The 16,209-nt window shown below is 34.4% G+C and overlaps 1 protein-coding gene across 1 annotated transcript in view; it reads right to left on the reverse strand.

Moving 5' to 3' along the window:
• ARHGAP24 (Rho GTPase activating protein 24) overlaps positions 1–16,209 on the reverse strand; it is a 1,035,233-nt gene that overhangs the window by 785,885 nt on the left and 233,139 nt on the right. The window contains exon 2 of the mRNA XM_053703381.1: positions 886–1,085. Within this exon, the coding sequence (XP_053559356.1) occupies positions 886–1,065 (180 nt within the window). The 5' untranslated portion in view covers positions 1,066–1,085. The remainder of the gene's footprint in view (positions 1–885; positions 1,086–16,209) is intronic.

Consider the following 16,209-nt stretch of genomic DNA (forward strand, 5'->3'; position numbering starts at 1 on the left):
GTATTTATCTATACCTTTATATAATAATTTTTCACTCGAAAACCTTCTACTTTCAACTTGTTATATGCACGCTGCCTGACACACGCAGAATTAACCCACGAGTGGAAGCAATAAATAGCAATCCACTCATAATCTAATCCTTAATGGGGTTTTGGATGGAATAGATAAACACACAGATTATAATATAAGACTTTTAATCGGCCCCTAAACCACAACATACTTCATATAGATACACAAGAGTACACATCCCATGTAGAATACTAGCGGTAGGTATATATAACTGGTGCTCTGGCAGCGCAAAATATTTGTAATCTTTAGCTCATACCTAAACCATACAACAGACTAATGATCTGAACAATAAGACCCTTATTTTGGTGCTTAGGTTACTTTGTTGTTAATCTGGTACTGGACACAATTTTAGTTATTTAAACATAACTTTTTATATGCTATTGGATAATTACAACACAGTCTCATTTTATTTTCTTCATTGTTTTCCATTATAATAAATATTATTTACGAGATATATGTAGATTATTTATCATTAACAATTTTAGCCACTATATTTCGCACTAATCATTTAATAGTCACAATAATAATTTATTAATTCCAACCTAAAACATAAGAAATATTCATTAAAAAACAACTATACAGAATATATTTTAGACTAACCAAGACATCTTACATATAAATAAATGGTAACTCAAATTATTTAACAGCAGGCATCAAAATATATCTGGACATATTATCAAAACAATATACTTTTAATATATTGCATTTTTTATGTTTTGATGAGAATTATTTTTTTTGCAAGCAGAACAAATATTAAAACGTTGTTTATTTTACTTTGCCTGTTTATCAAACATTGTTATATGCTCTTCTACTCACCAAAGGTTTCATTTCATCTTCATCTTTGTAATAATAGAGCTGGTCTCCCTTGAGGACAAACCAACGTGTGTGCCAGGTTTTGACAAAACCTCCTTGCTTCCTCAACCACCCACACTTAATTGTGTTCTGACGCCCTTGGGCAGACTGAGGGCTCTCTGCAGAGACATTGTAGTCATCCATTATCAGACTGATAGACTTTTCTGTGTAGGTGAGAAGACAAAAAAAAATATGAAGAGCATTAAAATCATCTTTCCTATAAAGAAAAGGAAAAGTTACAACAGTAGAGAGGCAACAGGAAAATAAATAGCCCTTTACAACAACAAAAAAGTGCACTGTAAGGGTTCCTTCTTTATTGTTCAAACTTATATCTCTGCCTGTGGCAGCCAGCAGGGATCTAACCTACTTTTGAATGTTTGGTTCTACTGTAAAAGATAGACAAAGGCAAAGAGCAAAAGTCGGATTTCTCAGGTAGTGCAGAACACAGACAGCCAATTCTCTCTTTGTGGGTGAAGTTCCTCTTTATACAGTGTCAATCTTAGAAAAATGACCTTACATGTTATTTGCTTAATAAAATCACCTCTTATTAAACATACTGTAGTTCCAAGGGAATACTCTGCAATTTTGTTTATTCTCTTTGTATTATGAGATAATGTTTTTGTCTAAAAGTGACATTATACACTAGATTTTTCTTTGCATAAATGTTTTGTAGACGATCCATATATATAGCCAATCTGGTAGTGTTTTTGTAAGAATGTATAGTTTTGCCTATTTTTAAATAACATTGTACTAATTTTTAGACTTCTAACCAAGCCCCAAAGTTTAGATGTATACAGACTTCACATTGCTTCTGTTTGTATAATGGCTCCCCAGGGGAGGGGAGAGGTTCTGCTATCAGCCCCTTTCAGTGGGTGTCCCACTCCCAAGCTTATCTCATTAACAATGTTAAATTGGGAGCTTCTAAGTACGTTTTTAAAGGTTTTACACTGGATTATATATATATATATATATATATATATATATATATATATATATATATATATATATATATATATATATATATATATATATATATATATATATAGTATTCTCTATTACATGAAGTTAAATGAAAATGTATGTATTTTGTTTTTCTTTTCTTTCATAATTTCCTTTAAGATTTGTTTTTCTGTGTTCAATCTTTCTCAGCTTGTTTCCTTTTTTTTTTTTTTTTAAATTGAACTTCAGAGAAATATATTGAAAAAAAATAAAAATCCAAAGGGAATATTAGAATTGTACCTATGCCAATTTTGACCATTTAATCTGTTTCTATTTTATCACCCCCTTTTCCTTTCTTCTAAACCCTCTTGAAAAATAAAAAAATAAAGCTTTTTCTCTCCCTTCTCAAGCCTCCTTCCCCTCTATCCATTTTGAGTTCATCAGGAAATATTCATCTAAAGAGCCACCCTTCTCTTAAAGCTGCTTCTGCAGCGTATTTTGTATTTATAAATATATATATATTATACCTCTGTGTTCTATTAAATCTTTTTAATTAATTCATTGTTTTTTAAAAAAATTATTCCCACAAAGAGAGTATAAAAAGGGACACTAAACTCAATTTTTCTTTCATGATTCAGATAGAGCATGCATATTTAAGCAACTTTGTAATTTACTCCTATTATCAATTTTTCTTTGTTCTCTTGGTATCTTTATTTGAAAATCAGGGATGAAAGCTTAGGATTCGGAATCCATTTTAGGTTCAGCACATGGGTAGCACTTGCTAATTGGTGGCTAAATGTAGCCACCAATAAGCAAGCGCTATCCAGGGTGCTGATTGGTGGCTAGAGGAAGACAAATTATAAATCAACCCCATAGTCTCTATTATTTTCATTGAAATGCTATGTCCATTGTCAATATGAATAACCTTTGTACATTGTACTGTTTATGACAGTCTACACCAGAATTTGTATTGTTTGAAAAGATAGATAATCCCTTTATTACTCATTCCCTAGTTTTGCATAACCAACAGTTATATAAATACACTTTTTACCTCTGTGATTAGCTTGTATCTAAGCCTCTGCAAACTGCCCCCTTATTTCAGTTCTTTTGCCAGACATCCATTTTATCCAATCAGAGCTTGCTCAGTGGAACTCCACGTGCGTGAGCACAGTGTTATCTATATGACAAACGTGAACTAACACCCTCTAGTAGTGAAAAACTGTCAAAATGCCCTGAGAGAAGAGGCAGCCTTCAAGGGCTTAGAAATTAGCATATGAACCTCCTAGGTTTAGCTTTCAACTAAGAATACCAAGAGAACAAAGCAAAATTGGTGATAAAAGTAAATTGGAAAATTGTTTAAAATTACATTCTCTATCTGAATCATGAAAATTTATTTTGGACTAGACTGTCCCTTTAATATTGTTGGATTGTTGAATATGCTATTGATATTCAATAAAAAAAAACCTACAAAAAAAAAAAAAATGTCCCCATATATCTTATTAGGAGAGAAATACTGGAAGATTGCTGATGTACGATTCTAAAGAAGCTACGATGTTACTATAATAAATGGACTGTAAATTCCAATTTGTGGCTTTACAAGGAAGAATTTATTATTTGTAATTACCATAATAATGAATTCATGTTACTTCCAGTACTAAAATACATAAACACAGAGAAGGAACCTGATCATGTAATATAGCTTTTAATTACCACACTAGGTATAAACAAATATCTCACTCATATTTATTGTTAAAAATGCCAAAGCATAAACATTTTATGATCACTCAAATAAAGTAGTGTACAATTGCAATGTGTTTCTTAGCTAAACACTACTGTACCAACCATTTCCTCAGGCATAAAACTTATATCTTCCAGCAAAAATTAAACAAAAATCACACCAATCGCAGATCACTAAAAAAAAAGGGCTATTCCTGGGGTGGGACTAGCCATTATGCATTTGTTTATCCCTTGGTTGAGTGTCTCGTTATGGTAATTATGCCACTAGGGGATTAATCTACCTAAGGGTGATGGCAGGAAACCAGACAGGGACCCATTTCCAAATGTGCCTAGATGAATATGGCTTCACCACTGATGAGGATCACGCAAGACCAAAATGTACATCTGGGGTTGCTATGTGTCTTGTTCAGATGGGAATAGCTTGGTGTTTCAGGGCTGGATTGTGCGGTATAGGCAAGACCAGACTGTCAGTTCTGGTTTTCCCCAGGGGCCACAATAAGTAGTGCAGAGGGACACATGTGGCCCTTGGGTCAACACAAATTTTGATAAGTAAAGTGTTTAGGATTTTTTTTTTATATTGACCATTATGAAAATGTTATGAAACATCAAAGATGCCATCCAAACTAAACAGAATGCTTGTGTAATGAAACAAAAAATATTCCAGTCATAAGGTAATGGGATATAATAAAGTTATAATTTAATGCTCTAGTGTTTGAGAGTATTTTATTATTTCAAAAATATTTTCTGGTAAATATGTCCTGGATTTCAATTCTTGCAAATGCCCTTCTAATATTTAAAGGGACAGTCTACACCAGAATTTTTATTGTTTTAAAAGATACATAGATAATCCCTTTATTACCCATTTCCCAGTTTTGCATAACCAACACAGTTATAATAATATACTTTTAACCTCTGTGATTATCTTGTATCTAAACCTCTGTAAACTGCCCCTTTTTTCAGTTCTTTTGACAGACTTGCAGTCTAGCCAATCAGTGCCTGCTCCCAGATAACTTCTCGTGCACGAGCACAGTGTTATCTATATGAAATACGTGAAATAACACCCTCTAGTGGTGAAAAACTATTAAAATGCAATCTGAAAGAGGTGGGCTTCAAGGTCTAAGAAATTAACACATGAACCTCCTAGGTTAAGCTTTCAACTAAGAATACCAAGAGAACAAAGCAAAATTGGTGATAAAAGTAAATTGGAAAATTGTTTAAAATTACATGCTCTATCTGAATCATGAAAGTTTATTTTGGCCTAGACTGTCCCTTTAACAGATGTATTATTATTATCATAATTAAACCCATTCTAATCTATTTGTCAACTCATGTGTCTAATGCATTTGCCTCATGTGAAACATCTTCTATATCCTGCTCTTTTCCAAAAAATCAAAAAACAAATTTTCAGCTGTTTTTTAAATAAATTGTGGAGCTTTCAAATTCTACACCTACTATGGAACATAATAACATTATGATAATTTAAAGAGGCATAATAATGATATAAAATCTAAATGTAATAAAAACATTTATTTATATGTATTAAAAATGTTGCAAATACTTTATTTATTTGGCCCCTTTGTACCCTTTTGTGTAAAAATTGTGCTTGTCCCATGCTCAAAAATCAAATTCCTTCAAAATTATGCAAATTGCCTAAACCAGCTACATACTAGACTGTAATTGTTTTGAACAGTGAAGAAACTCATTTACAGATAGCCCTAATTGGCAATAATTAAAACAAACAAGACACATGTTTCCATTAGACTATTCAAACAGTTTTGCAAATTATTACTAAAGTGACAGTTTTAAATACTTAAATATGTATTTAGTAAGCAGATGAGTACTTAATTGCTGAAATAAATTATGCGTTTATAAAAAAGGAATTTGAAGTTCTTTTAAATACTCATTTACGAGTGTGATAAAGTATTTGGTGGTTTAAACATGTTCATTAAAAAATTATTAAAATAATACAAAATTATTAATTACTCCCATAATTAATAGCAAAGTGAACAAAATCTGCATTTAGCTATATTAGGACATAAGAATCAGTTGATTATCTGCCATGTACTACATTTATTTTGGCTGTGTATTTTTTACTTCTTTGAAAATCTCTGAAAATTCAAGGTAATTTAAAATTCAAAGTAATTTAAAAAATATATGATACCCATTCCAGGAGGCCCATTTATCAAGCTCCGTATGGAGCTTGAAGGGCTGTGTTTCTGGCGAGTCTGAAGACTCGCCAGAAAAAGCAGTTATGAAGGAGCGGTCTAAAGACCATTGCTTCATAACCCTTTCCGCCTGCTCTGATGACAGGTATCGTCGCAATTCAACCTGATCGAATACGATCGGGTTGATTGACACCTCCCTGCTGGAGGCCGATTGGCCGCGAGTCAGCAGGGGGCGGCGTTGCACCAGCAGATCTTGTGAGCTGCTGGTGCAATGATGAATACGGAGAGCGCATTGCTCTCCGCATTCAGCAAGGTGTTGCGGACCAGATCCGCACTGTCGGATCAGGTCCGCAAGACCTTTCATAATTCGGCCTCATGGGGTTAAACGCAGTAACCACAGAACATTCATGCCACAATAATATGTTATAACGAATCAGAGTATTTTAATAATTAAGGCCCATTGTGTCACAGTACTGAAAAACAACTGCCATTTTTACATAAGTAATACTTTTCACCTTTTTCTTTATGGACATCAGTATGTGCTACTCTGTCATAAAACTATACTTCACTAAACAAATTTTGCAGCTCAATAAATATTTTCCACAAACACACTTCCCTTTTTCCCTCTCTCTTATCTTAATAGGTTACCTGACAAAGACTACAACAACGGTAAATACATCATTTGATTTGTATAATTTAAATATTTAGGGAAATTAAAATTTTAAACATAAAGGGCTAGATTACAAGTGGAGCGCTAAATATTGCTTTTGTGAAAGCAATATTTGCACTCCACTGAGTAATACCAGGGAACACTAATGTGCTCGGGTATTACAAGTTGACAGCAATGTGAACGCGAGCTCGTGTTGAGAGCGCTTCTATAGGATACAATGGGAGCTTCGTTCTGATGCTGTCATACACGGCACAGAGCCAAAGCGCAGCGAAGGGGGTAGGTAGTGCAGTGATGGTAACAAATGTAAATATATATGAATATGATTATATATATATATGTGTTAATATGTGTATATACATATTAACACATACATATAGATGTACATAAGCATACACATATATATTTACTGAGAACACACAGTCCCCATAGACCACAATGTAAAGGCAGTTTTCAGTTTCATTTTTTTTCTAACACCACACAGCCTCCACTTTTAAACCCCTAAAATTTGCCTAAAAGACCCTCTATTTTGGGGGCATTTGGCGCACTTTTTGAAAAATTTCAGAGCACTAACTGCTACTGCGAGCTCAGGGTAGCAATAACCAGCCACTTGTAATGGCTGTTTATTAATCGCACACCCGTAAATGAGAAAATGTGCCCGTTTGTGGGCACACAATAAATTAGCGCTCCACTTGTAATGGCTGTTTATTAATCGCACCCGTTTGTGGGCACACAATAAATTAGCGCTCCACTTGTAATCTAGCCCACAATAGACTAAACATATGTTATTCATATCTAAATCTATATGCAACTACATTTGTCATGGATGAAATTCTAGTTAAAAAGATAATTCAATACTTTTAACAAAAAATACTGTAACGTATTATTGATCTAGGCAAAAGCAAGTTGTCAGAGAATTGAGGAGGAAATATAAATAAAAAAATACTTTTTGTGAGAAAAGTGTAAAGCTTGCAAAATATGATACTTGGGACAAATTATTGATGTTAACTTAATCTATGATATATTTTTTTCCGCGTAGGCAGTTGTATCGCCTACAGTAGATGAAGTGTTTTTTTCAGCTGATGGAGATTCTATGCTTTGGGGTCGATTTATCAAAAGCTTTGCAAGCCTTTCAACACACTACAGCTGCAGGTTCTCACAAGAGAACCTGACGCCATATTTAACAAGCAGCGGTCATCAGACCGCTGCTTCCCTAATCTTTCGCCATCTCTAAAGAGGCGAAATTCAATCTCTGCGGTCTTGTCCGACCGGGGAGATAAACAGCTCCTGCATGCACGTGATTGGCTGTGCGCGGGCGGGACTGCACACGAGCGCAAAAAAGCGCTCGTGTGCAATGCTGAATTCCGCCAGAGGCGAGCTGCAGGGGACAGGGGTGCGTATGTGCGTCCCTTTCCGCCTCAGCTTGATAAATCGCCCCCTTAGACTTGTATGGAAAAGAAGTGAAAAAGAGGTATGAGAAACTGAACGGAGAGGAAAACAGACACATTATGGGAGACTATAAGCATTAAGAATGAAACAGGAAAAGAGTGCAGGTTTTATTCTCTGGAGCACTTAGCAGCAGTATTTGCAACATTCTTAGTAACATATCTTAGTATATATTTGTGTGTGTGAATGCTGAGCCTACCATACCAAGCTCTCATGGAAAAAGCTAGGTTTAAAGATACCAAAATAAAGTGGTAAATTTGATAGTAAAAGTACATTGGAAAGTTTTAGTTTTTTTAAACCATACTCTATCTGAACCGTGAAAATTAATTAGGACTTATACTCATTTAAAAGCAAGCTATAGCAAATTGATGGACAAAAACAAATCAGACACTGGTTCTGTGCCTGGTGATAGTGCAAATAAACTTTTAATTTTCCTTTTTTTTTTTTGCAACTTGGGGTTTTCAAAATGGTTGTTAAATACACTCAAGTCAAAACTAAACTTTAATTATTCAGATAGAGCACACAATTTTAAACAACATTCAAATTCACTTCCATTACCTACATGTGCACAATCTTTTTATATGCAAACTTTCTGAGGCCCCGGCCCCTATTGAGCATGTGCAAGACTCACAGATTATACATATATGCATTTTGTGATTGGCTTATGGCTATCACATGATGCAGTTGGAGGGAAAAAATAAAATCATTTTGTTAGAAATCTATTTCTCATTTAAAATTCAAATTAAAGGGACATGCTACCCACATTTTTTCTTTTATGATTTAGAAAGAGAATGCAATTTTAAACATCTTTCTAATTTACTTATATTATCTAATTTGTTTTATTCTCTTGATATTCTTTGATGAAAAGCATATCTAGATATGCTCACTAGCTGCTGATTGGTTGCTGCACATAGAAGCATTGTGTGATTGGCTCACCATGTGCATTGCTTTTTCTTCAACTAAGGATATTTAAAAAAAGAAGCAAAATAAATAATGGAAGTAAATTGTAATGTTGTTTAAATTTCTATTCTCTATCTGAATCATGAAAGAAAGATTTGGGGTTTAGTGGCCCTTTAAGTGCTTTTGCATTGTCTTTTTATTATGCATTTACTGATTATGCTAAACACAGTGTTTAGTGGTCCTTTAGAATGACTATACAACTTGCATTTCGTAAATAGTCATCTTAGTTTATTTAGTCTATGCCAGTCCACAATCAACGCAAAAGTCATATGGCTGTAAATTAACCCCACAGTTTTTTAAAGGGACAGTCTACTCCAACATTGTGACTGTTTAAAAAGATAGATAATCCCTTTATTACCCATTCCCCAGTGTTGCATAAACACTTATATTAATATACTTTTTACCTCTGTGATTACCTTGTATCTAAGCTTTTTCTGAAAGCCCCCTGATCACATGACATTTTATTGACTTGCATTTTATCCAATTAGTGCAGTGTCTGCCACAATCCACGGGTGTTAGCACAGTGTTATCTATATGGCCCACATGAAAAGCAAATAAAAAAGCATGTGATAAGAGGCTGTCTTTAGTGGCTTAGAAACAGGCAGAAATTTGGAGGTTTAAAGGTTAATTAATATAACAATGCTGGGGAATCGGTAGGGATGGGCAAATGTTTCTAAAAATTCGAAATTTAAAATGAATTTTGATACATTTGTTCGTTCAAATCGAATTTCGAATGTTTATATAACATTCTATTTTTTAATTTTTTAATTTTTCAATAACATTCGAAAACATTTGTTCGAATAATAGAATGTTTAGCTATGTATTTTATATCACATTTAATTTTGAAATGTAATATTCAAATTCAAATGTGACATTCAAATTCAATTGACACATTCGAATTTGAAATAGTATTTCTACAGGGAGTGCAGAATTATTAGGCAAATGAGTATTTTGACCACATCATCCTCTTTATGCATGTTGTCTTACTCCAAGCTGTATAGGCTCGAAAGCCTACTACCAATTAAGCATATTAGGTGATGTGCATCTCTGTAATGAGAAGGGGTGTGGTCTAATGACATCAACACCCTATATCAGGTGTGCATAATTATTAGGCAACTTCCTTTCCTTTGGCAAAATGGGTCAAAAGAAGGACTTGACAAGCTCAGAAAAGTCAAAAATAGTGAGATATCTTGCAGAGGGATGCAGCACTCTTAAAATTGCAAAGCTTCGGAAGCGTGATCATCGAACAATCAAGCGTTTCATTCAAAATAGTCAACTGGGTCGCAAGAAGCGTGTGGAAAAACCAAGGCGCAAAATAACTGCCCATGAACTGAGAAAAGTCAAGCGTGCAGCTGCCAAGATGCCACTTGCCACCAGTTTGGCCATATTTCAGAGCTGCAACATCACTGGAGTGCCCAAAAGCACAAGGTGTGCAATACTCAGAGACATGGCCAAGGTAAGAAAGGCTGAAAGACGACCACCACTGAACAAGACACACAAGCTGAAACGTCAAGACTGGGCCAAGAAATATCTCAAGACTGATTTTTCTAAGGTTTTATGGACTGATGAAATGAGAGTGAGTCTTGATGGGCCAGATGGATGGGCCCGTGGCTGGATTGGTAAAGGGCAGAGAGCTCCAGTCCGACTCAGACGCCAGCAAGGTGGAGGTGGAGTACTGGTTTGGGCTGGTTTCATTAAAGATGAGCTTGTGGGGCCTTTTCGGGTTGAGGATGGAGTCAAGCTTAACTCCCAGTCCTACTGCCAGTTTCTGGAAGACACCTTCTTCAAGCAGTGGTACAGGAAGAAGTCTGCATCCTTCAAGAAAAACATGATTTTCATGCAGGACAATGCTCCATCACACGCGTCCAAGTACTCCACAGCGTGGCTGGCAAGAAAGGGTATAAAAGAAGAAAATCTAATGACATGGCCTCCTTGTTCACCTGATCTGAACCCCATTGAGAACCTGTGGTCCATCATCAAATGTGAGATTTACAAGGAGGGAAAACAGTACAACTCTCTGAACAGTGTCTGGGAGGCTGTGGTTGCTGCTGCACGCAATGTTGATGGTGAACAGATCAAAACACTGACAGAATCCATGGATGGCAGGCTTTTGAGTGTCCTTGCAAAGAAAGGTGGCTATATTGTCACTGATTTGTTTTTGTTTTGTTTTTGAATGTCAGAAATGTATATTTGTGAATGTTGAGATGTTATATTGGTTTCACTGGTAAAAATAAATAATTGAAATGGGTATATATTTGTTTTTTTGTTAAGTTGCCTAATAATTATGCACAGTAATAGTCACCTGCACACACAGATATCCCCCTAAAATAGCTATAACTAAAAACAAACTAAAAAACTACTTCCAAAACTATTCATCTTTGATATTAATGAGTTTTTTTGGGTTCATTGAGAACATGGTTGTTGTTCAATAATAAAATTAATCCTCAAAAATACAACTTGCCTAATAATTCTGCACTCCCTGTAGTCTACAACTGTGTTTTGTAAATGTAATATTCAAATTCGAATGCTACATTTGAATCGAATGTCACATTTGAAATAGTATTTCTAGTCTAATACTGTGTTTTATAAATGTAATATTTGAATTTGAATGTCACATTCAAATTCGAAATAGTATTACTAGTCTACAACTGTTTTATAAATATAATATTCAAATTCAAATGTGACATTTGAAAAACTGTAAATAACATTCGATAATAGAATTTTTAGGAATATTCTTTATTATCAACATTCGATTATGTAAATTAAATTTCTACAATAACATTCGTTCTAACATTCAAATTTGAATATAAACACATTCGCCCATCCCTAGGAATGGGTAGTAAAGGCATTATCTATCTTTTTAAACAATAACAATTATGGTGTAGATTGTCGCTTTAATAAGAAGATGTTCTAACAAATGTGATCATTTTATTAAAGGGATACTAAACCAAATTTTTCCTTTCATGATTCAGATAGAGCATGCAATTTTAAGCAGCTTTCTCATTTACTGCTATTATCAAATTTTCTTTGTTCTCTTGCTATTTGAAAAAGCAGGAATCTAAGCTAAGGAGCTGGCCCATTTTTGGTTCAGAACCCTCTAGATTGCTTGCTGATTGGTGGCTACATTTAGCCACCAATCAGCAAGCGCAACCCAGGTGTTGAACAAAAAATGGTCCGGCTTGTAAGTTTACATTCTTGCTTTTCAAAAAAAGATAGCAAGAGAACAAAGAAAATTGATAATAGGATTAAATTAGAAAGATGCTTACAATTGCATGATTTATCTGAATCATGAAAGCAAAAATGTGGGTTTAGTATCTCTTTAAAGTCAATAAAAGCTTTGTCTCTAGTACTAGTTGCCATGCCTTGGAAAATATAATTGTAATCTCAAACCTTTGTGTCTTTTATTGTTCATTAAGGATTATCAAAGGGATGAAGAAGGAAGTTACCAAATTAATTTAATATTAATTTAATTTCATACAGTTTTAGAAATTAAGCTGTTTGTTATCTTCTTAGCAAGAGAACCCTATCAGATATTTGTATGTATAATTAAAGTTTATTTTGAGCAAAGCTCTAATTTAATATTCCTCATTTTTAGGCATGGAGTTGGTATCATAATGTATTGAGTAAGTACAGACCTGTAAATACTTTCATAACCATTTTTGGAAAAGAGTTGTTCACTGTCTAAAATTAAATAAAGGCATGTATATATATATATATATATATACTGTATAAATAAACTATATTGTAAATAAATACTTGAAATGAAATACACAAACAAATGCACCATGTTATCCATCAATTAAGAGGGTTGAGCATGTACACTCTTCCTCCATAATGTTGTCCAGATTGGACACCAATCAAAAAACACTCTTCCATCTGTAGGTCAGGTATGTCTCAAGGCATCCTGGGAAACTTCTAAAAGTTTCAAGTTTCCATTTTTACACAGGCCACAACCTTTGCCTCTAGTCAAATTCATAACATTTTTTTTAGTAGAGTAAAACTGAATGAAATTTCATCCACCAGTATAATACTGTACCTTTTGCTGCTGAGCTAACGGTTCAAACAAGGTCATTTTTTGAGAAGACATAAATAAATTATTAATCCAAATAAAGCAGCTACTGTATTTTTATGTAGAAACCATTTTTTTTTTTTACATGTTCCAACAATCTTACAACTTTGTTGGAATTTCTTCTTTGCTTATCATATTTATTTCACAGTTGAAGAACATGAAAGTAAATATAATCTGTGAACTTTTGTCAACCTGATTTTCTTTGTTAGCAAAATTTGTGCTCCAGCAAGCACAAAGAATAATAAAGAATTTTAACAGTCAATTCACTTTCAACACATTAAAAGGACAAGTATTTTTTACATATGCACAGTTTAAGTCAGCAACTTAGTACTTAGTGTCATATATTTTATTAAAGGGAATTTTCAACATTGTTACAGGTTTTTTGTTTTTTAATACCCTTTAAATAAGTTTATTAAATACATTTATTAAGGATGAGTCCATATGAAGCATTGTATTAGTCCACTGCAGCATAAATTATAACAAATTTTTCTTTCATGATTTAGGTAGAACATACGATTTTAGTTTACTTCTATCATCAAATTTGTTTCATTCTCTTGGTATTATTTGTTGAAGGAGCAGCAATGCACCACTGGCATCTAACTAAACACATGGGTGAGCCAATGACAATCGGTATATATATGCAGCCACCAATCAGCAGCTATAACCTAGGTTCTTTGATGCTCCTAAGCTTACCTAGCTAAATCTTTCAGCAAAGGATAACAAGTGTCTGAAACAAATTAAATAATCAAAGTAAATTGGAAAGTAAATTGAATGTCTAATTATGACTTTACTGTCCCTTTAATTATCAGCAGGGCCACCACTAGAAATTTTGGGGCCCCTAACTTAACCATAGATCAGCCCCCCCCCCCCCTTTGACATGTGCAATTTTTGACCAAGTGACTAAAACGTATATGCACTTTATTCTTAAAGGGACACTGAACCCAAATTTTTTCTTTCATGATTCAGACAGAGCATGCAATTTTAAGCAACTTACTAATTTACTCCTATTATCAAATTTCCTTCATTCTCTTGGTATCTTTATTTGAAATGCAAGAATGTAAGTTTAGATGCCGGACGATTTTTGGGGAATATTCTTGCTGATTGGTGGATAAATTCATCCACCAATAAAAAAAAGTGCTGTCCAGAGTTCTGAACCAAAAAAGAAGCTTAGATGCCTTCTTTTTCAAATAAAGATAGCAAGTGAACGAAGAAAAATTGATAATAGGAGTAAATTAGAAAGTTGCTTAAAATGGCATGCTCTATCTGAATCACGAAAGAAAAAATTTGGGTTCAGTGTCCCTTTAAGTGTAGTCAAACTTGGAAATGTTGACTATCTTTTTGTCAAGGAATATGCCAACTAAATGATGACAACAGCATGCAGTGGCTGAAAGGAAGGGCCCTGAACTGCCTAAACAATAATTTTAAGGTTAAATGGTGGATTGGTGACTTCTGGAAAGATCTAATTAGTCTCAAAGTTTGTAGAAAGGTGTGAATAATCATTAGTAAGGTCAAAATGTCCTAAAAAAAAAACACACAATGGACACACACACACACACAAATTCAAACACAGACTTGCACATACACCCAAGGAAACACGGACAGAGACACCCACAGAAAACACACAAAGACATACACACACACACAGACAACCACATAAAACACACAAAGACATACATACACACACCCTCACTGAGACATCCACAGAAAGCACACAAAGACACACACACACACACTCTCACAGAGACACCCACAGAAAATGCACAGATATATACACACCCTCACAGAGACACCCACAGAAAACACACAGACATACGCACACACCCTCACAGAGACATCCAAGGAAAACACAGACATACATACACACACCCACCCTCACAGAGACATCCACAGAAAATACACAAAGACATATGTGCACACCCTCACAGACAGCCACAGAAAATGCACAAAAAATACACACACACCCTCACAGAGAGACCCACAGAAAAAAATACATACACACTCATAGAGACACAAACAAAAGCACAAAGACATAAACACAGACACCCACAGAAACACTCACAGGAGGTAAACATTTCTGCAAATTGCATCCCCTAAATCAACAGTGTGCAACATGCATTATAAAAAAATTGCATAAATTAAGAGATCACTTTTTAAAGAATAATATTTGTAAATGTGCAAACAAAAACTAATTCTGTGAATTCAAAATTGTACATTAATGATCTGGGTAGATGGCTAAATGGAGAAAAGTACTTTTGAAAGGTTGACATATGTTTGTTTGTTTTCCCCCCATTTTCCCCAACCAAGAGCGCCACTTCAAATATGGTGTACAAATGTTCCCATCTGTCAGCTGTACTTATGGATTTTGAAAATGCTGTACTCTATATGGTCTTGGTGGAACCATAAGCTGTGGTACCTAGTCCAGTGTTATACTATTAGATCTGGTTAAATGCAGGATTTAGGCTTGTTTGTATGTATTTTAAAATTAAGTTAGCTGTAGTGTAAACTGAACAGTGTTAAGGTAACCTGTATCATTTCAAACATTGAGCAATCTTAGTCTGAAAGTATAACATTTTATGCAGATCTACAAATCTTAGATAAAATGCCTCCTTGCATCTGGAAAGTCCTTGCATAAAGGGACAGTAAACTAGAATGTAATTAAAATATATATATTAATAAAAAAAACTCATATCTGCCAAAAGGGCACCTACCATTTTTATATTGAGGAGGAAACATGGCTTTAAATATAGAATTTATACAGCATTGTCAAATAATCATAAATACACTGCTGCGTATTGCTAAAAAAAATGTGTTTTTATGGACCCCTGGCCCCACTATACAACTACTACCACACTGAAGTTACAATCCGAAATTGCACAAATAAATAAAAAACATTTATTCTGCAAATGAAAGTGATCTGCCATCTGACTCAGGCACACACTGTACAAATGAAGTCTATCTCACACTGAGCATAGTGGTTTAGTCACAGTGCACACTCAGAAATCTTCTCAAATGCTAATGCTTTACTCCTTGTAATAACATTTCCCATGCTTTATAGCACTCTGCTTTTTATTTTTTTAAATAATAGTTGTTCTTGCCTCATGGGGCTCCCTGGCCCATTGGGCCCCTGACAGGAGTCACCCCTGTCACCCCCTGATGGCGGCCCCTGATTATCAGGTATTGTAAATGGTAAGTTTACATTTACAAATATGTTCCTTAAATGTATAATATACTCAAAAAAACTTGCTGTGTAATCATATTAAAAAGGGGTAGGTTAAAGCTGCTTCTTTAACCCATTCCATGGACAT

The sequence above is a fragment of the Bombina bombina genome, chromosome 2 (genome assembly GCF_027579735.1).
Source record: "Bombina bombina isolate aBomBom1 chromosome 2, aBomBom1.pri, whole genome shotgun sequence".
In the NCBI taxonomy this organism is placed as follows: Eukaryota; Metazoa; Chordata; class Amphibia; order Anura; family Bombinatoridae; genus Bombina; species Bombina bombina.